General features: G+C 49.8%; 1 protein-coding gene across 1 annotated transcript; it reads right to left on the bottom strand.

Annotated features, from left to right (window-relative positions):
* Window positions 1-542: 542 nt before the first annotated feature.
* On the bottom strand, window positions 543-19,334 carry Trarg1 (trafficking regulator of GLUT4 (SLC2A4) 1). Its single transcript, NM_177709.3, has 3 exons — window positions 18,670-19,334; window positions 4,911-5,043; window positions 543-2,981 (listed from the first exon to the last, which is right to left on the bottom strand). Exons 1-3 carry the CDS (start codon window positions 19,045-19,047, stop codon window positions 2,971-2,973), a joined length of 522 nt encoding a protein of 173 aa, NP_808377.1. The 5' UTR covers window positions 19,048-19,334; the 3' UTR covers window positions 543-2,970.
* Between the last annotated feature and the right edge of the window lie 752 nt (window positions 19,335-20,086).

The raw sequence follows: 20,086 nt of genomic DNA, 5'->3' as shown, positions 1-20,086 counted from the left end.
GATCTTGGTCCATGAGCAGACAGGACAGAGGGGTCTTGGGAGATGGCTCAATTGGTAAAGTGCTTACCACACAAGCATGAGGACGCGAGTTCTATCCCCAGCACAGTAAAAATTCAGACGAGGTGACGCACACTTGCAATCTTAGTGCTGAGAGGTGGGAACAGATGGATCCCTGAGCCCGGCTTGCCAGCTAGCCTAGCCCAGCAAGCCCAGGTCCCAGTGAGGGACTCTGATCCAAAACACAATGGCTCCTGAGGAACAATGAGGTTGGCCTCTGGCCTCCACAAACATGCACACATATTTGTATGTACACACACACACATGAGACAGAAAAAGTGGGACCAGCCTACTTTGTAGTGTGTAAAACTGAGGCCCGGAAAGGATGGTGACTGCCTACAGAGATGCCTTGAATTGTCTATGGAGCCCTGATGCCCTCAGGGTCCCTAGGCCCACAGCCAAATCCGGGGACTGGGAGGTTGAATAGACAGCCCCTGTTTGCGTTTTTTTTTGGAACCTCCCACCTCAGGAGTACACACACAGGGAACATATATATTCAGCTTTATTTCTTTCCATGCCAAGAAATACAGAGTCACTAGTGCGTGTGGTGGGGAGGGGGCAGTTCTTGCTGTTCACCAGGATGGCCAAAGAGAGGCCAAAGAGTCACTCCGCTCAGCCACTGTGCTCATACAGCTGGCAGCTGAACCAAGCCAGAGCTGGGACGGCAGGGCCCCCATCCCTCCTAGCTTCAGTGGGAACTGGGGGCTGAGAGAACTCTTGCTCACTCTCTTCCCACCCTAATGTCTCTCTCCTCCTGCCCTGTACTCCCCTCTGCTCAGGGGAGATCTTGGGGACCTCTAGGCTGTGTCCCTGGAACCACGGGAAGGCTCCTAGGTTGTTCTTGCCTGGGTAGAAGAATGTTCTAGCTAAGCCATTCCCTAATGTAGAGACCCTGCGTGTTCCAGGCTGAAGTGTGAATCAATGTGTGAGTGTGTGAGGGTGTGCAAGGGTGAAGGTGTGACTGGCAGGCTGTGACTAGGAGATGAGAAGAAATGGCTGCGGGTGACCTGGACTCTGGTGATGTAGAAACCATCATGACAATCCCTAGACACTATCTGTCCTGGGAGGGCCTTTAGGAGGCCACCCACTCAGGATCTGGAGTTTATGATAAGCTGTTCTTTAGATAGCACATCTCTCCTGACCCAACCTCTCAAGTCACATAGGTATTCTGGGCTCGCATGCTTACTTCCCACAGAAAACGAGGACATCTCTAGTTTGGTTTCAAAGATCCCATAAAGGGTGTGCAGCCAGCCCCTGCTTTAGGAACATGAGTCCAAGTTCACTTCCTCAATAAGGGCCTGATTTGGGGGTACCAACCTTCTCTCTCCCATTGACCAGTGCTCTGTGCTAGCGTGCCCTGCCCAGCCTCTCTGAGATCGCAGGGAGCCAAGCATGGGGCCCAAGGGAGGAGGGATCAGGATCCTAATTTTGCTCAGAGGAAGTGAACTTCCAATTCCCGACCAGTGTAGTCACAGCCCTGGACCTGTTTCCCCCCCCCCCCCAAAACGCTGGCTGCTGGCCAAGGGAAGCCCTTCTGCCAGGTCTGAGCTGAAGTTGGTGGTGGTGGAGTATGACATTGGGTAGATGGAGCTCAGAGCAGGCAAGGCAAGCAGGTGAAGCCCCCGTGGGCACAGCCTGTGCCAGGCCAAAAAAAAAAAAAAAAAAAAAAAAAGTGGAGAAATAGAGATGCAACAAGCATGAGGCTGTTTGGCAGAGATTAGCTTCTTTTCCGTGTTCTACTCAGGAGAGGCTATGGCTACTGGGCCTTTGCTTCCTGTCCTGGTCCCCACTCCCCAGACTGCCCTTTCAGGTGAGCCCCTCCTTGGACTCCAGATCAAGAAATAACAAACCTTCCTAAGAATTCTCTAGCCCCCTCCCTTACATGCTGCAGCAGCTCCCCAGAGCCTATGAATAAACAAGAGAGTCCAATAGTCTCAAAGCTACCTCTAGGGAAAGCCTTTGTTGCTGTGGATGGCCAGGGATGCAGGACCAGGCACAGAGCATCCATTAGAGCTCGGCTAACAGTCTGAAGCCAGGCTCTACTTCAGCTCTTCTGTGTAGGGTCCCCTGAAAACCCTGTATAGGGCTCCTGAGCCACTTGTGTGGGTTACCAAGACGGGGTCCCAGACCTCCAAAGAGTCCGTGGCAAGAGAGAGAGATCAAGCCCTGTCCCTCCCCCATGGCTGACCTGGGACAGGTCAAGTTCTAGGGCTTCCAGGTTGGTGTCCACAGGCTACATCACAGGTGAAAATCAAGAGGCAGATCCTGTGGTTCTGGAAGATACTCTGGATCCAGAGTCCTTGGTAGAGAAGCCTCCAGCGTGACCTTCAGCAAGAGCACCAGGTCTGTCATACTATCCCTATTCAGTCAGTCATCAATGGAGGATTTCCGTATGGCCGTTGCCTCTTTGCCAGTGGGTATCCAGGGCCTGTGCTGAGTGACAGATTCACCTTGGGCTGTGGCTGGGATCACCATGGATGCTCGGCACAAAGCATGCAAGCAGTCGCTTTACTCCCCCTCAATAAAAATAGAAAAGACGGGCGGCCAGGATGTGCTCACGTTCATAGATACCCAGTGCTTCTTTCTTGGCTATGGGGCTGATTTTCTTCCCATTCTGGCAGTTTACGCTACGTGTAAGTCCCAGGAATTGTGGGATGAGAAACAAGCCCGAGAGATGTGACTCTGAGATTGAGTCCACAGCCAACTTCATTTCAGATTTTCCCTCCCGTCTGCCGTGGGCTGGCAATGGAGTGATGGAGAGATTTCCCTCCAAGTTTGTGCTTTTGGATCTTAGGGACAGGTGGGCACTCAGCACCCACCATCCTGTCCTTTGTAATGTGTGGGGACATGTAGGTTCGGAGATCTCCAGCTGGCCGGCATCTGCCTCTGCCTCTGCTAGAAACAGCTCCGCGGTTACTTCGGAACTGTAAAGAAAAGAAAGGTTACAGTGAAACCGCGCTGAGAACACTGGGTCTTCGGGGCCTGATTTAAAGAGCCACGAGCCGGTACTGAATTGTGTCTTAGTGGGAAATGGTAACCAGGATGAGGTACAGGGTCAGGGACTGCTTTGTTTTAGGGCTCTTGATACAGGAACTCCGGCCAATGAGAAGACTGTGGCCTTGGTGATTGGGTAGGTGATGATCATGTGACACCAAGTGGACCAATCAAAATCAACTCCAGGACTTAGAGGTGTTTGTTTTAAAAGACAGCCTCTCACTAAGAATTCTTGGCTAGCCTGGAGCTTGCCATGTAGATCAGGTGACCAGCTTCTGCCTCCCAAATACTGCAATTAAAGACATGAGCCACCACAGCCAGCCTAGAGGTGACTGATTTTCTTTTAGGCAGAGTCTCACGTGGCCCATGGCTGTCCCTAAACCCACTGGCCTAGAATTAAAGACACAAGCCACAATGCTGGTTCATCACTCCCTAAAAATTTCCTGCTTAACTGATTTGCATGTTTGCCTCTCCTAAGACACCATCATCGCTGGTGGTTGTCACCCCGGCATCCTAAGGAGAGATGCTGCCAAGGAAGGAAGCCAGCACACGGAAGGCAGAACAAGCATGCGACAGAGTTCTGCCGCTCCCTTCCAAGTACCCAGATACGCTTCTTCGCACCAAACCAGAGCGCTCCATCCTAAAGTTTCTCTATGAAAGCTACAATTTTCCTTTGAATTCAGAAGTTGTCCAGGCAACCGTGAGAAGCAGCGGAACAGGTAACCTGGTACGTGGGAAGTGATGTAGATATAGTGCCTCAGGCTGCTGCCTCCTGCTGCTCACAAGCCGCTCACACCCATCAGACTCCACACTGGTGAAGAAAGCCAAGGCCCAAAGCTTAGGGAATGTGAAACGTCATTTCCACAGAAAGTGGATCTGAACTCTGAGTCCAGGGAAGCTGACCAAAAACCTGCACCCGTGCTTCTCCCGAGTAGACAAGACGCCGGTGACCCCAGGCACTGAGCGCTTCCTGCTCTAAGCCAGCGCTTCCCACACTGGCACATGAATTGGGAATCTTACTAGGATTCAGATTCTGGGCCAATAGTTCACACTGTAGGAAGCTGCTTCTCTAGCATGAGTGGCCTGGAGTCCCAACTTCCGCACCACCAAAGAAAAAGGAAGTCTAAAATACAGATTTCCATTCAGTGGGTTCAGGGTAGAGTCTGGGAGTCTAAAATAGCCCCAGGTGATGCCCCTGCAGTGGGACCATGGAGCACATTTTGAATAGCAAGATGTTTAGGGGCGAGGCTTGGATTGACCTCTGAAATAAACAGAAGTGTCCCAGAGTATCCCATGCTGAGGACAGCTCTGAGATGAATAGCTTCCACACTCTCAAAGATGTGGCCGACAGTGTCCTCTGAAAAGGATTTCCAGCTGAGATAAGTTCCCTGGGCCACCTTCAGGTGCTCAGAGTGTTGCTTCCTGCTTTTCCTCCAAACTCGCTGCTTGCTTCTGGTCCACCCTGACTATGCGGCAAAGAGCCTATCCATCAGTATCTGGAACCATCCAGTCCATTATCCAGAGTGATGTCACAAAAGCCCTCCATCATGGAGGCTTCCTCTCTGTACTTTATACTTGAAAATGCAAGGTTCGGCCAAATGGGACACTGGCCCAAGTCCCAGGCCATCAGAGTTAAGACTGGAGTTTGTGGCCTCTGGTTCCTAGGCCAGTACCCATTCTACACTCTTATTGATCCACAAGTTCAGGCATCAGATGAGTCAGAAAACCCATCCTCACGTAATTGGTCCTGACTGAAGAGAAAGGCTAGAACTACATCCTCATCACTGCCCCTGTCTCCAGGGCTCCCTCTGCTCTATGCCCTCCCATTCCCCCACCCCACCCCCACCCCCGTGCCTCACCTGTGAAATTGACAGTGACAGCCACAATGATGATAACGATGCCCAGGATGATGAAGGTGATGCTGAGTAGCCGTGCCAGGCGGCCCAGCCTCCGTGCCCCATCCAGGTCCCCCTGCTGCACACTACTTCGAGACTGCAGAGAGAGGACAGAGAAGTTTCACGAAGATTGTCCATCAGTTACGTGGGCATGGAAGCCATTCAGTGTCCTGGTGAACTTCTACCTACAAAACACCTTCCCTGCCACCCACAGTCTAGCAGTCTCCTCCAGGACACATGGCCTGCGCTTGGAAAGGAGACCCCTCTCCAAGGGGACTTCTGGGCAAAGGGCCAAGCAATGCCAGGTACCTCCTCTTGGGTTAGTGACAGGGTTAGTCACTAACCCCTCCCCATCACAATTCCGAAGCCACACAGGAACTGGTAGAAAGCCTGGTGGTTCTCTCTGCTCACAGCATGCCTGATCCTGATTCTTCTGTGACCTCCTCCTTGTCACACAACCAAACAAAGGCAGTGGCCTCTCTCTAGTTCTTCCCATGACTGTGACCTTGTTCAACACAGCCCACCTTTGATCCCACAAGGAAAGCCAGGCTGGGCTGGGTCAGCTCCCATGTATGGCTCCCTTCTCTGTGAGCTTCATTCCTTTGAGACCCAGGAATCTAGTGAAAGCTGGTGGATGTGGGTGGGTGGGGGTAGGTATGAGCAGATGTGGCTGGGTATGGGCAGGTGGATAGGGTGGAGTGGAAAACAGTAGAGATTATAAGTCAGAAAGGCCCCTGGGTAAGCCCAGGCCACTTTAGTGGAAGGTGTATCCAAATATTCAAAAAGGTGACCCTGGGCCACCTCCTAGTATGGCCCAAGGCTATGTGACAACCAGGGCCAGCTCCATGTCTTCAGAGCCCTTACCTTAGAGTCCCTCTGTCCATCTTGGGCTCCATGCATTTGCCCAGAACTCTAGGCCACCCAGGTACAGAGGGGTGTGACTGCTTTCAGGCCACAGACAAACTGGAGGTTTCCTCTCAGTACTTTATATTTGAAGACACAAGGTTCAGCCAGACAGGACATTGGCCCAGGTCCCAGGCCATCAGAACTGAGACTGGACTCATGGCCTCTGACTCTCAGACCCTTTCTTCTTTCCTTTCTATTGATCCAGCAAGTCCAGGCATGAGATGAATTTGTTTTGGAGATTTGTAGTGCTAAGGATAAAACCCAGGGCTTTGCCTGTGCTCAGCAAGCAATTTAACTACTAAGCTTTACCTTCAGCCCTTAAAAGATAATAATATATACACATATATATGTACACAGACCTTTGTACAGGGTCTTGCTAAATTACTTGGTCTGATCTTAAATTCATTCTATAACCCGGGCAGTGGTTAAACTTTCAGTCCTTCTACTTCAGCCTGCCAAGTAGTTGGAGTTCTAGGTCTACACTACCAGGCCTGGCCATATATTTTATCTCCTAACTCATAGAGGCTCGGGACATGTAATCAAGTACCTTGATGGTGATGACCGTGGTGGTGGTGGTGGTGATGACAGTGACTAACTGAGCCCCTTACTTTTACCAGACAGCTTGCTTAGGACAGCACCTAGAGATCTTACCTGTCATCCTAGAATCATCCTAGCAGGCTGGCAGGCACTGCCAGGGACATGACTTCTCCTCCTCTTCCTACTCTTGATATGGAATTCCCCACCCTTGCACTTTTGCTCTGATGCTGGAACCCCCACCCCTGCACTCTTTGCCCTGATGCAGGAACCCCCACCCCTGCACTCTTTGCCTGATGCAGGAACCCCCACCCCTGCACTCTTTGCCTGATGCTGGAACCCCCACCCCTGCACTCTTTGCCTGATGCCGGAAACCCCCATCCCTGCACTCTTGCTCTGATTTGGGAACCCCCACCCCTGCACTTGTGCCTTGTCCTCCTTTCGCCTCTCAGATTCTAACCCATCCCTTAACTGCATTCCATTCCAAGTGATAGACAGGACAGAGTGGTGTCCACCTGTCTCTTGCTTTCTGCAACTCCTCATACCCACTTACTGGCATCAGCTGCTGTCTACCACCTAAGTCACAACTGGCTTCTTGTTTCTTTGCTCACTTTAAACACCAGGGATTGAACCCAGAGCCTTGTGCATGCTAAGTGAATGCCTTGCCACTGAGTCACATGCTCAGAGTCATCACTCACATGTGCTTTGCTCCTGGTCGATTCCATTGCTGCTCTGCTCTCTAACATCCTTGTGCCTGTCCTAGTTCCCCCTTTTTACCTGAGCTGTATCCAAGCCTCCTACAGATCCTGTTGGGTACAATCTCTGCTCTCTTCCATCATAGTCCCACCTCTACCACTGATACCACTACTGATACTTAGCCCAGGCACTGTGTCAGGGTCCCAGACAGCTGCAGTGTAAAAGAGTTTCAGTTTATGTATATGTTTGAGGTCTTGCAATCCAACAGACTGCTTTTCCATCACACACACACACACACAAACTTGCAAGCACAGAAAGTGTTCAAGAGGAGACACACAAGACTTATGAGAGCTTATGAAAGAGGAGAAGCAAGAACTTCTGGGAGGAGGGACTGCAGTGCTGATGTGAAGGATGGGTAGGGACTGCATAGCTTCCTTTCTCTAAGCAACGACGAGTGTTGTGTGCAAATGAGAGCGGGGCAGAGGTGCACAGGCTTAATGGTCCCTGCCTGAGGGAAGTAGGCAGTGCCAAATCAAGGCCAGAGGTTCTGGAGCTGACAGAGTGGGGATAAGAAGCTATAGGGCAGGAAGGGAGTCTTTCTGAGTTACTGTGGTGTCTTCCAGTAACTTCCAGAAGATATATATATATATATATATATATATATATATATATATATATATGGATCTTGGTTCATGGAAAGGCAAGAGGATGGAAAGATTGGAAACCCATCTCTGAAAGGTTCCACTGGCTGTCGGTGAGGACCAGAATGGAGGTGGAAAGAGAGGGTGTGGCTTGGCAGTGTATGTTCATTATCCCAGCACTCAGGAGACTGAGGCAGGAGGATCACCAGTGAAAGCTTGGCCCTGCCACTATGACAATAATATTTTTTTTAAGCTGGAGAGATGACTCAGTTCATCAAGCGTTTGCTTTGCCAGGCTCACGGCACCCATGCCCTGTATCAGGCATGTTGGTATGTCTAAGCACAAGGTTCAGAATTTTTAATCTGTATGTGTGTGTCTGCATGAGAGTGTGTCCCGTGTGTGTGGGTGCCCGTGGAGGCCAGAAGGGGACATCAGATCTGCTGCAGCCGGTGTTGCAGGGTGGTTGTGAGCTGCCCAGGGGTGCTGGGAACTGAACTTAAGTCCTCTGCGAAAGCAGCAGGTGCTTCTAATCATGGAGCCATCTCTCCAGCCTCTGTATGAGTTTTAACAAGGAAGCCAGATTAAAACTTAAACGTGTGTGTGTGTGTGTGTGTGTGTGTGTGTGTGTGTGTGTGTGTGTGCAGTATGTGTGCATATACAGCAAAACTTAGAAAACATGACAAAGAATAAAAAGAGTCGGGCAGTGGTAGTGCACGCCTTTAATCCCAGTGCTGGGGAAGCAGAGACAGATGGCTCTCTGTGAGTTCAGGGACAGCCTGGTCTTCAGAGTGAGTTCCAGGACAGTCAAGGCTACACAGAGAAACCCTATCTCAAAAAATCAAAACAAAACAAAAAATAGAAAAACAAAAAAGTGGCTTTGTAATTGAAGTTTTGTAAAACAGTTTAAAAATTAAATTGCTAACTCTAAAAAAAAAGAATAGTAAGGTGGACAGTAACTAAGGAAAACACAGTAAACTGACCTGTGTCCTCACATGCACATGCAGACAACACACACACACACAAGTTCAGAGGCTGGGGAGATGGCTCAGTGGTAAGAGCACTGGCTGCTCCTCCAGAGGACCGAGGTTTGATTCCCAGCACCTACATGGCAGCTCACAACCTTCTGTAACAGTTCCAGGGGATTTGACACCCTCTTCTGGCTTCTGAGGGTGATGCATTCGTGTCATAATCAATAGACATACAGGCAAGACCCTGTACACATAAAATAATAATTCCTAAATTATTAATTGCATGCCCGTCGCCCCAGTGTTGGGAGAGGAGTTGAGGAGGCAGGTTCCCAGCTCAGGGCTAGCCTGTGAAAACACAACACTGAGCTTTTGGTTCCATGAGAGACTCTGTTGCAAGGCAACCAGAGAACACTAGGGGAAGACACCGCGACCTCCCCCCCTGGCTTCCATGTGCACATATACCTGCACACATGCACACACACAAGAAGTCAAGAGGTGCTGAGACTGTCCTATCTGTTCAGCATCTCGGAGGCTTCACATTCATTGTCCATAGGGGGCTGGGGGTGGGGGTGGGGGTGGGAACCAACTCAGCTTAAGTTTGTATTTCCTGTTAAAACCCTTACCACCCTCTTCCACAAGCTCTGGACAGCCGTGTTGTGCTGTCCCAGGCAGGCGAGTCCTGACCTCCCTGTGCCTTTTCTACTTTCCAGTCCTCTGCTTCCCCAATCCTAAGGAGCCAAATCCTCTCACGTGCAAGGGCTTACTCCAGGAACACCCTTTCCATGAAACACTCCTAGATTCCTCTACATCTGCGGAGTAAAATAAACCCTTCTAGTGTTTGGGTGTTTACCTTGTCTCAGGATCGATACTGAATGTGTGCCCTACCCCTATTCGGGTATTTCTTTCTCTGAATCCTCTTATGAGGTGAGGGTGGATCCAGAGTGTAGAACACTTTGTGTGCATGGGAAGAGATGCAGTTGCCAGAGAAAGGCCACATCAGGAGGAGCTGCATAAGGGATGGTGACACCTGTCTGTAATCCCATCACTCGGGGGGGGGGGGGGAGTCAGGAAGACTGTGAGCTTGAAGATAGCTTGGGTTATATAGTCAATTTGAGGGTAACCTGGGCTAAATATGAAGATCCTGTGGAAGAGGAGGGAAAAGAAGAAGAGAGGAAGGAGACACAGGAGGTATCTTGACTGATGTATAACAGGCTAGATTTAGTCCTGAAGGTTTTTTTTAATTTTAAAAAAATATTTATGTATTTGTTTGCTTGTTTGGTTGGTTGGTTTTTGGAGACAGTTTCAAGACAGGTGTAGCCCTGGCTGTCCTAGAACTCCTTTTGTAGACCAGGCTAGATGGGTTGGGGCAGATCCAAAGACTTGAAACAAGTAAGGATCTGAGAAAGATCCCAGGCTGGAGAAGTGACAAAGCCAGAGGTCATATGGAGAGTAGGAAAGAGACTGTCTGAGATGCTGTGTGGATGTCTGAGATGCTGTGTGAATGTCTGAGATGCTGTGCAGATGTCTGAGATGCTGTGCGGATGTCTGAGATGCTGTGTGGATGTCTGAGATGCTGTGCAGATGTCTGAGATGCTGTGCAGATGTCTGAGATGCTGTGTGGATCTCTGGCTTGGTTGATGGAGATGCAGAGTTGAGATGTTTAAGCAGTGTGAGTTTGTCTAAGTTTGTGATCCACTCATGAATCCATGCTACCTCCATCCATCCTAGATGGGATGGCTCATCTAGGTCACTGAATCTGTGACATCAGTGATTGGGCATTAGAAGAAAGAGAGGCTAACAGAGAGAAAGGCCTTGGGCATTTTGGAGAACTTCAAAATTAGCAGTTTTATGGCTGTGGAGCATGGTAGCACACCTGTAATCTTAGCTACCCCGGATTCAAAGGAAGGAGAATCAAACATTCAAGGCCAGCCTGGACAACCTGGAGAGACTGACTCTGTCTCAAAAAAATAGTTTTTTAAAAAAGATTTGAGGAAGCGTGCTCAGTGGTAGATCACTAGCCTAGCATGAGCAGGACAGTAGGTTCAGTCCCTAGCACTGCAAAGGGAAAGCTAGAAGGGAGAGATTCTGAAGTTGCCTTGAGTGATTTCTGAAGGAGTCTAAGCTGTAAGCCTTCTGTGTAGGGCACAGGAGCAGGAACAGGGTTTGCAGGGAGTCCAAGCCCAAGTTCATAGAGGAACAGCTGAGCATTCAGTAATGATTCAGGACCATGGAGAGACACTAGCTCAGCTGCCTCAGTGAGAGAGACATTTGTCTCTCTCTTATGCACAGAGGCACAAGTCCCCAAAGCTCAGCTACACACGTGTCTTTGTGCCTGACAGACACAAAGTTCCTGGTTGGAACTCAGCACGTTTACCTTCTATGTAGATGAATGCACACATGAACAAATCTAAGCATGAAAAAAACTGTGCTGCCCCTACAGCACACTGACCATGGAACATGCCTAAGGAGGGCAAGAGATGCAGTTCTGTCAGTAGAGTGCTTTACCTAGCATTTACAGAGCCCTGACTTCTACCCCCAGCACCACATAAGCCAGGCAGGATGATACATGCCTGCCTCTAATCCCAACACCTGTAAGGTGAGGAGGAGGCAGGAGAATCAAGAGTTCAAGGTCTAGCTGGGCATGTTGGTGCACACCTTCAAGTCTAAGCACTGGGGAGTCAGGGAGGCACATAGCTGTGAGTTCAAAGACAGTTTGGTCAGCTAACAAGTTCCAGGCCAAGCAAGACTACATGGTGAACCCCTGTCTCACAATCACAGATAGATACACACACACACACACACACACACACACACACACACGGTCATCCTCAGATGACATAGATTTACAAATCCAGACTGGGATGCATGAGATCTTAGGGGAAGCCTAAGGAAGGTTGGAAGTCACTGTGGTGCACTGTGAAGGGTTTGTTATAGGAATAACTCACAAAGAAAAGGCTGCCCCGTGCCCACCACCGCAACTGCAGATGGGGGTGCCACCACTAGAGGCAGTAATTAGATGTGGGACCTGGTCATTTCCAAACTGGTACCAATCAGAATTGCCCATTCACATGGGTTTAGTCCTTTCCTCTGGCCTTGCAGAATTTCATTTACTATCAGTAAAAACAGTGTCCACCCCCACCTATTAAGTGTCTCCAGCATACAAGGTTTTGTGTAGGTGCTGTAGTGCATGGCCACTCACTTAATCCTCTCAACAGTCCTGTGATACAGCTGTTTCTGTTTTGCCCATTTTAGATAATATTTACTGATTCTCTGAGACAAGGTCTCATGTAGCCCAGACAGGACAAGAACTTGCTTTGTAGCTGGTGCTGATCTGAAACTCCCATCCTCCTGTCTCTACCTCCCAAGTGCTGGGATTAATCGGCACATACCACATGTCTAGCTATTGGCTTGTTTTATCGGTCTTGCTCATAGAAGGCCCATGGCCTGGGGTCTTCCTCCGCTGACAAGGGACCTTGTTATAAGAACATGGTCATTTCTCAGTCTGCACCATGGGTCAAGCCTGCCCCTGCCCAAGGGGGCCACGGAGACTGCAGTGCACACTAGAGCTGGGGCTGGACATTTGTGACTAGTGCTCTTTGGAGAAAGCCTTTAACCCTACCTCCCTGGCCACAGTAGCCCTATAGGAGCCATTTGTTTTCCTCTGGTGGGCTTAATGGGGAGGGCAGATGAGCTAGAGGAGGAAGAAAGATAAGAGAGGACTTGGATCTTCCCTGAACACACAGCAGAAGGTTTGACTTTCCTGGAAGCATCCTCAGATCCCGAAAAGGAATGGACCATGACAAAACAATGGATCCAGCATCCAGCTGATGGGCCGCCTACCAGCTATGTGGCCATGGCCCAATTTGTATAGGATGTGCTTCTGTGGGCAGCAAGCAGCACATGGTGTTCTCAGAGACTTCCATCACTGAGACTAAGTAATGGCTTGAACCTGCGTCTGGTCACCTGCAGGGATTTCTAGTATGGAGTCCTGAACTATCTTCAAGACTTAGAGCCTTGGTGTAGGAAACTGACCTCCCCCTCAGTGACATGTCACCCTTACTGCTGCCAGTAAGGATATAGTGTAGAACCCTAGATAAAAACCTGACCCCTTCATCCCCATGCTGTGGTTGGTGCGACATGGTCTACCAGTCAAGGCAGCCAGGCTGGGCTCCAACTCACTTGCTACCTTCTTGTCTGCACTTGAGGATTTTTTGTCTGCACCATGAGAATAATAATAGCACCCAGACCTCACAGTATAGTCAGGGCTGAATGAGATAATACATCTAAACGATTTGGCACTGTGCCTGACACTGAGTAGGCATCCATGAATTTCAGTAACATTATCCTTCAATTTCCCCATCCCTGGTCCTGATGCTGATGCTTCCCTTGAACATCCATTTCCACAGCGACATCCCACCCTTGCCATCACTCCTCTGAAGTCTGAACACCCAACACTGCCCTCAGCCTGCTATGCTACTGGGACCTGCCCTACTCAGAGTCCCAACCTGTGGTCTCTACTTCTCAGCCAAGGTCACCACTCACTTCTTCTTTGTCCAGCCCTACTTGTCTGCATGTCACCTCAGCCACTCTTGCCCACATCTGCAGTGCCACCTGGCCCAGATCTAATGACCCTTCTGCTACTCAGAGCCCAGCGTCTACAAACTTACATCTATTGCTGGAGCAAGTCACCCCACCATGAAAACTGGCAGCAGCTGCTTCCCACCCACAGCCTGTAGCCTCAACAGAGCCTCTGTCCATCCCCTGTGCTGTGAGCTCTCTCTCTCTCTCTCTCTCTCTCTCTCTCTCTCTCTCTCTCTCTCTCTCTTTCTCTCTCCAAATAGAGACACTGCCACGCACTCCCTGAGAGCTCCATTTTCTCTGAGTATTTCTCCCTTAAGATGTCACCTCTCCAGGGGTCCCCACACCTTCCTCCCTTTGTCTATGCCTCTCCATCCAGACACTCAGAATCTAGGAATAGCCAACCCAGAAGACAAAGCCCACGTGAACCTAACTTCTCCAGGCCTTCAGCCACTCCCTTCCTTGTCAGATTCAGCCCCTCTTCCCCTCCCTTTTTTCTAGCTTCCTTCCCACCTTCTAGAATCTCTTTTTCAAACCCCTTCTCTGTCCACCTCTCTCAGTAAGTGCTCTTCGTCACTGTTCTTTGGTTAGTTGGGTTGGCTCTGAGTTAATAAATGTGGAACATCCCAGAGCCAGCTTCGAGACTAGCTCCAGTATTTCTGAGTTGGAGCCTGAGCATGTGCTACACACACACACACACACACACACACACACACACACACACACACACTAAAGACACACACATCACACACCAAACATACATACACACCCTACCACACACACCCCACTCACATACACACATACACACACTACAAAAACACACACATCACAACACACACACACTCCCCCTTCCTTTGTGATCCTCCCTCCCAGTCCATCCAGAGCTCAGACATCACCATCCCTTCCCATACATGGGATCTCCCTCCTGTAGCCCATTTTCCACAATGCAATTGAGAGTTGGCTTTACTGTATAAACTGACCACATCCTGTCTCAGCCTAAAACTCCCCAGAGGCTCATCAGAAACCTAAGTTCCAAGAGTGAATCCCTGACTTGCAACAGCCACCGGCACACTCTCCTCCCCTCCTGTAATGCTAAACAGCAGCCACTCACCTTAGCCATTGCTTCTCTGTCTAGCATTGTGCATTCTTTTTTTTTTTTTCCTTTTCTTTTTTTTTAAGATTTATTCATTTATTTAATGTATGTGAGTATACTGTAGCTGTCCTCAGACACACCAGAAGAGGGCATCAGATTTCGTTACGGATGGTTGTGAGCCACCATGTGGTTGCTGGGATTTGAACTCGGGACCTCCGGAAGAGCAGTCGGCACTCTTAACCACTGAGCCATCTCTCCAGCTCCCGCATTGTGCATTCTTAAGACAGGCTGGGTCACTGATGCTGGGGAGGTACCCTGAACCGCTCAGTTCCCTCAAAACAAGCAACTGGCCATTCAAGATGAATGAATAAGATAGTGAATGATCAAATGAATGGAAGATCAGGAGAGCCAAATCTTGGGGAGATTCCCAGAAGCCACCTCTGCCCCTTGACAGAACCTGATCCAAGATTCGAACCTCCAGAACTTTTTTTTTCTTTTGAGACAGATTTGCTCTATGTACTCCTGGCTGTCCTTGGACTCTGTAGACTAAGCTGGTCTTGAACTTAGAGATCTGCCTGTCTCTGCTTTCCAAGTACTGGAATTAAAGGCATGCACCATCATTGTCCAGCTATATATAATCTCATTTTTAAATTAACGCCTGAAATAAGTTCCTCTGTGGAGATAGGAAAATTGGTGTCACCCAGGCTTGGAGGTCGGGGTGTGTGTGTCTAGAACATGAGTAACATCTAAAATACACAGGTTTCTTTTGAAGATGAGGAAAGTTTTCTAAAATCAACTGGGGTTAAGATATAACTCATTGAAAGCACTAGAAGCCACGGAATGACCATTCAGCCAAAGAAGACGGGATCCTGTAATTTATGACAGCTTGGATGGAACCACAAGCCAGGCCCAGAAGGTCCACTTGATCCCATTCAGTCTAAAGCTGGGCGTGGTGGCTCCTGCCCTCCGGAGGCTGATCCGGGAGGATGGCCACAGCTTTGACACCTAAACTACAGGGTTTAAGACAAATAGGGGCAGAGGTGTGTTCATAAATCCCATAGAGGGGAAACCTTGGTGTTGGGTATATGTTGTTCCTTAAGTGCCATCTGCTCTGTGTGTGTGGCACTGAAGTACATTTCCAGCCATCTTGCTTTTTGAGACAAAGTCTCTCCCTGGCTTGGAGCTCACCAAGTAGGTGAGGCTGGCTGCAAGCCCCAGGGACCCACCTCTTTCCCCTTCCCCAGCACCGAACTACAGATGTGTAATGCCCAGCTTTTTAAATGTAAATTATGGGATTTGAACGCAGGTCCTCATCTTGCAAGAAAAACACTCTACACATGGGCGTTTTCTCCCCAGCCCAAAGCACTATACAGTTTTTAAAACTAGGAGAAAGTTTCTATCATAAGAAAATGATCTTTAAAAAAAAAAAGGCTGGAGAGAAGATGACTCAGCAGTTAAGAGCACTGACTGCTCTTCCAGAGGTCCTGAGTTCAAATCCCAGCAACCACATGGTGGCTCACAACCATCTGTAATAGGCATCCAATGCCACCTTCTGGTGTGTCTGAAGACAGTGACAGTATATGCCCAACATACATGAAATAAATAAATCTAAGAAAGAAAGAGAGAGAGAGAGAGAGAGAGAGAAAGGAAGGAAGGAAGGAAGGAAGGAGGGAGGGAGGGAAGAAAGGAAGGAAGGGGAAGGGAAGGGAAGGGGAAGGGAAGGGAAGAAGGGAAGGGAAGGGAAGGGAAGGGAAGGGAAGGGAAGGGAAGGGAAGGGAAGGGAAGGGAAGGGAAGGGAAGGGAAGAAGGGAAAGGAAAGGAAAGGAAAGGAAAGGAAAGGAAAGGAAAGGAAAGGAAAGGAAAGGAAAGGAAAGGAAAGGAAAGGAAAGGAAAGGAAAGGAAAGGAAAGAAGAAAATGATCAGTGGTTGAGGAAGTATCTATGTTTAACCCAATGGTACAAAGTGTATACCGTATTGAAACACTACATGGCATCCCATCAATGTGTGCAATTCTTATGTGTTGTTTTGTTTTATTGTGCTTGTTTGTTAAGATAGGGGCTCACCATATAACTTTGGCTGGACTAGAACTCACTATGTAGACCAGGTTGGCCTTTAATTCACAGAGATCCTCCTGCCTCCGCTTCCTCATTGCTGGGATTAGAGGTGTGCACAAGCACACCTGGCTAGTTTTTGCTTTTCACCTGGGAAGTCGAGGCAGGCACATCTCTGAGTTCAAGGCCAATCTGGTTTACACAGCAAGTTCCAGGCTATCCAGGGCTACATATAAGATAGAAGGGGGGCAGAGAACCATTAAACCATGCACTTTAGATGGGCGAGTTATATGATATTTGAATTACATTAATAAAGCTATTTAAAACCCCATTAGAAGATAAAGGGTGTATTAGTACACTCTTGTCATTATAGCTCTTGGGAGGCTGAAGTAGGAGAATTAAAATGAGTCTGAGGCCAGCCTGGGCTATATTACAAGACAGTGTCTCAAAAATTCAAAAATAAATAAATAAATCCCACAATGGCTTCCCATCCATCCCGCAGAAGGGAAACTCCCTGCAACACTTAGTGTGACTGCAGAACACACTTAGGTTGGGTTGGGCTCTGTCCTTCAGCCCTTTGTAAGGCCCCTTCTCAGCCTCTTTCCGCTCTCTAACGCAGCCATTGAGCATCTGTCTGCTTCGCAGATGGGTGAGCTGGGGGGAGATTGTGCCACTTGCTCCAGATGACTTCATTCCCTTGTGTTTGTGTCTAGCCTGGGCCCTTCTTGCACTATGTCGTAAGGACCTGATTAGAAGAGTCCCTGCCTGGAATGCAACCCCAGGGACTCAGTCCTAGTGTTGGGTTTACAGTTGTATCCCTTACTCCTGGCCCTTCAGACCCTACTCATGTACAGAAAAAGAGAAAGAAGAGGCACAGATAGGTCCAGCCGTCTCCAGTCTTTGACCCAGCTTCTTTTGGGCAAGGACAGCTTATTTCTCCCCCAATTCCCAGGAGATACTTCTACAATCTGTTTTTCTCCTGAGCCCTTATCTTGATTTCCCTTCTGTCTCTCTTCCTGGGACCTTTCTCTGTAACCAACAACTCTGAAGCTGGCCCAGCCCAGAGCCATTAGCTACACCCTGGAGCCTGGCACAGTCCCCAAGTGCAGTAGGCAGCACAGGAAGTTTAGATGGGCCCTGCCCAGCACCCTGCCTAACTTTGTCTCTCAAATCAAGTCTCTTACACCCGAGAAGCTGCTACTGTCCCCCGTGCCTTGTCAGGTGACTCTAGATCACACGGGAACTTAATGGCATGGACAGAGATGTCTGAAGAAGTATAGTAAGAGTGACCACAACTCCTAGTGGCTGGATAATCAGTGACTCAGTGGTTGTGTCACTCCAAGGGAGACAGACAGTGTCACCCCACCCAGGTCACTCGTTCTAACTGGCCTTAACCTCAATGTGAAAGTCCCTGTCCTATCCAGCCCTGTCTATCAGCACCCATTCTCTTTAAGATCTTCTGTAAGCAGCGCTACCGGACGACTTGGCTTGAGGACAATCTAAGACAAACTACTGAGAGTCCTTCAGAAGTGAAGACTAGCATGCATGCACCTCCTTGGCCAGTCTGGCCATGTCCTCTGACTTATGCCCGGACCTCCACTAAAAGCCAGATAGTGAAATCTGGAAAATCAGGAAATTTGTTGTGCTCTAAGAACTTCATTGTGTCCCAAACCCCAGCCTGACAACTCCCCCCCTTCCCCTCCCCATGGGCCTCAAGGGAAGCCAGGCCTCAGGGCTCCAGGGGAAGCAAAGAGGCTGCTGTGGTTCTTGGAAACAGAGGCTGGTAGAATACCCTGGTGGCCTAGGAGGCCTGGCTCTCTGTGGAGCATCTGGAACCCTTGGCCCTCTTCTGGGTATATTCTCTGTTGATATAGAACTACACTTAGACAGTCCCCTATCCCATCCCCATAGTTTAAAAAAAAAAAAGCAATCAAGACAACCCCTCCACACACATGCACAAACACCAAATTGGCTGTCACTCTCTTCTGCAGAAGTTCACTCCAGATGTACCCCTGAATCCTTCTGCCAGCAGGGGCAGCAAGAAGTTGACCAGTGATACCCAGAGGCAGACATGAAGGAAGAGCAAACAGAACTGAGCCTTAGGCCCCCTCTAGAAGGGAAGTCAGGAGATGAGAAAGGTTTCCTGCCAAGGCTCTAACACCCGATGCTTCTCAGCACTTTAAGCCCCCTCCCTGAGGAAAAGCCTGGCGCACTGAGGTGCCCAAACCGTTTCCCTGAACAAAGCATTATGCTTACCATGATAGAAAAGATAAGGGGGATGAGGTTGAGGGGCCAGACGGGGCAGAAGCAAGAGGCAATGGCAAGGACCAGGTAATCTTTGGGGGCTTCTTGGTCCTGGGCGTAGGATGTGGTGATGACGGAGGATGCTCGCCGAGAGCTGACCCGGGAAGGGGAGCCGGAAAGGGAGGGCTGGCGGTGCCCCTCGGAGATGACCTTGAAGGGCAGGCTGTGACCATTCTGCTCCAGGTCCAGAGCCCCTGACAGAGACTTGGACAGATTCAGGGCTTGGTCATCCTTGTTCTCCACTTTTGTGAGTAGTTTCTCCATCTCAGGCAGTTCCAAGGGTGAGGTGGAGCCTGGGTCCTGAAGCGGAGGCTGCGCTGGGTTGGCCATGTTGACTCTGGCTTTGGGTTTCTTCAAGTCCAGGTAGGGATAGTGAGTTCCAGAGGGTCCTCAGCACACCATTCCCCAAGTCCAGATTTCAAACCTCCAGGACGAGGGTAGATGTATTTTGCAGAGAGCTGGGGGCTAGCTGAGTGTTGGAAGATTCAGAAGAGCTTCTCAAGAATCGAAGCGTCCACAGCTGGACTGCTGCTGCTGCTGCTGCTGCAGCCACCACCACCGCGGAGCTCCCAGGGAACTGGGGGTTTCCGCTCCCGTTCAAGTTTGAGGCTAACTTTGCTGGAGCTGCTGACTGCACAGACGGGCGGGGAAGCAAGAGAAAGCTGGGAGAGCAGAGAGAAGATCGCTCTTTCCCTCTGCTCTCCAGTGAATGAGGGTGAGAAAGCAGTGAAGCGCTCTCTCTCTCTCTCTCTCTCTCTCTCTCTCTCTCTCTCTGTCTCTCTCTCTCTCTCTCTCTCTGTGTGTGTGTGTGTGTGTGTGTCTGCCACACAGCCTCTCTCCTTCTCCGCCCTCCTTGGAAATATCTCTCTTTTTCAATTCCCTTCTCCCCAGAGAATCAACCCAGCAGCATCACGCCTCTGCCCCAGCCCCAGCCCCAGCCCCAGCCCCAGCCCCAGCCCCAGCCCCAGCCCCAGCCCCAGCCCCAGCCCCAGCCCCAGCCCCAGCCCCAGCCCCAGCCCAGCCTGGCCCAGCCTATAGGGATCTGGGCCAGCGTCTGGTTTCCTCTGCAGCCTCAGACCTGCTCTTCTGGGCCACAATTAGATAGTGAAAAAAGACAGTGATCACAAAAAAGCCTTCTGTCCCTCCTCAGGTGTGTGCTTTCTATCATCTGATGGCAAATGCTGTGCCCTGGCCCCTTCATATCGATCCCACAGAGGCCTTAACCCTCAACACTTCGCTGGGAGAAGAGACCTGAGGCAGTACGGTTCCTGGGACCTATTAGGGCCCTCTGCCTGGGTTTCTAATCAGCTCACCAAGGCTGAAAAGGAGATCTGTGAGGTAAATGCCTCTCTGTCTCTCTCCTGCCAGG

The sequence above is a fragment of the Mus musculus genome, chromosome 11 (genome assembly GCF_000001635.26).
Source record: "Mus musculus strain C57BL/6J chromosome 11, GRCm38.p6 C57BL/6J".
Lineage (NCBI taxonomy): Eukaryota > Metazoa > Chordata > Mammalia > Rodentia > Muridae > Mus > Mus musculus.
This window is presented reverse-complemented; position numbering and strand designations above follow the sequence as displayed.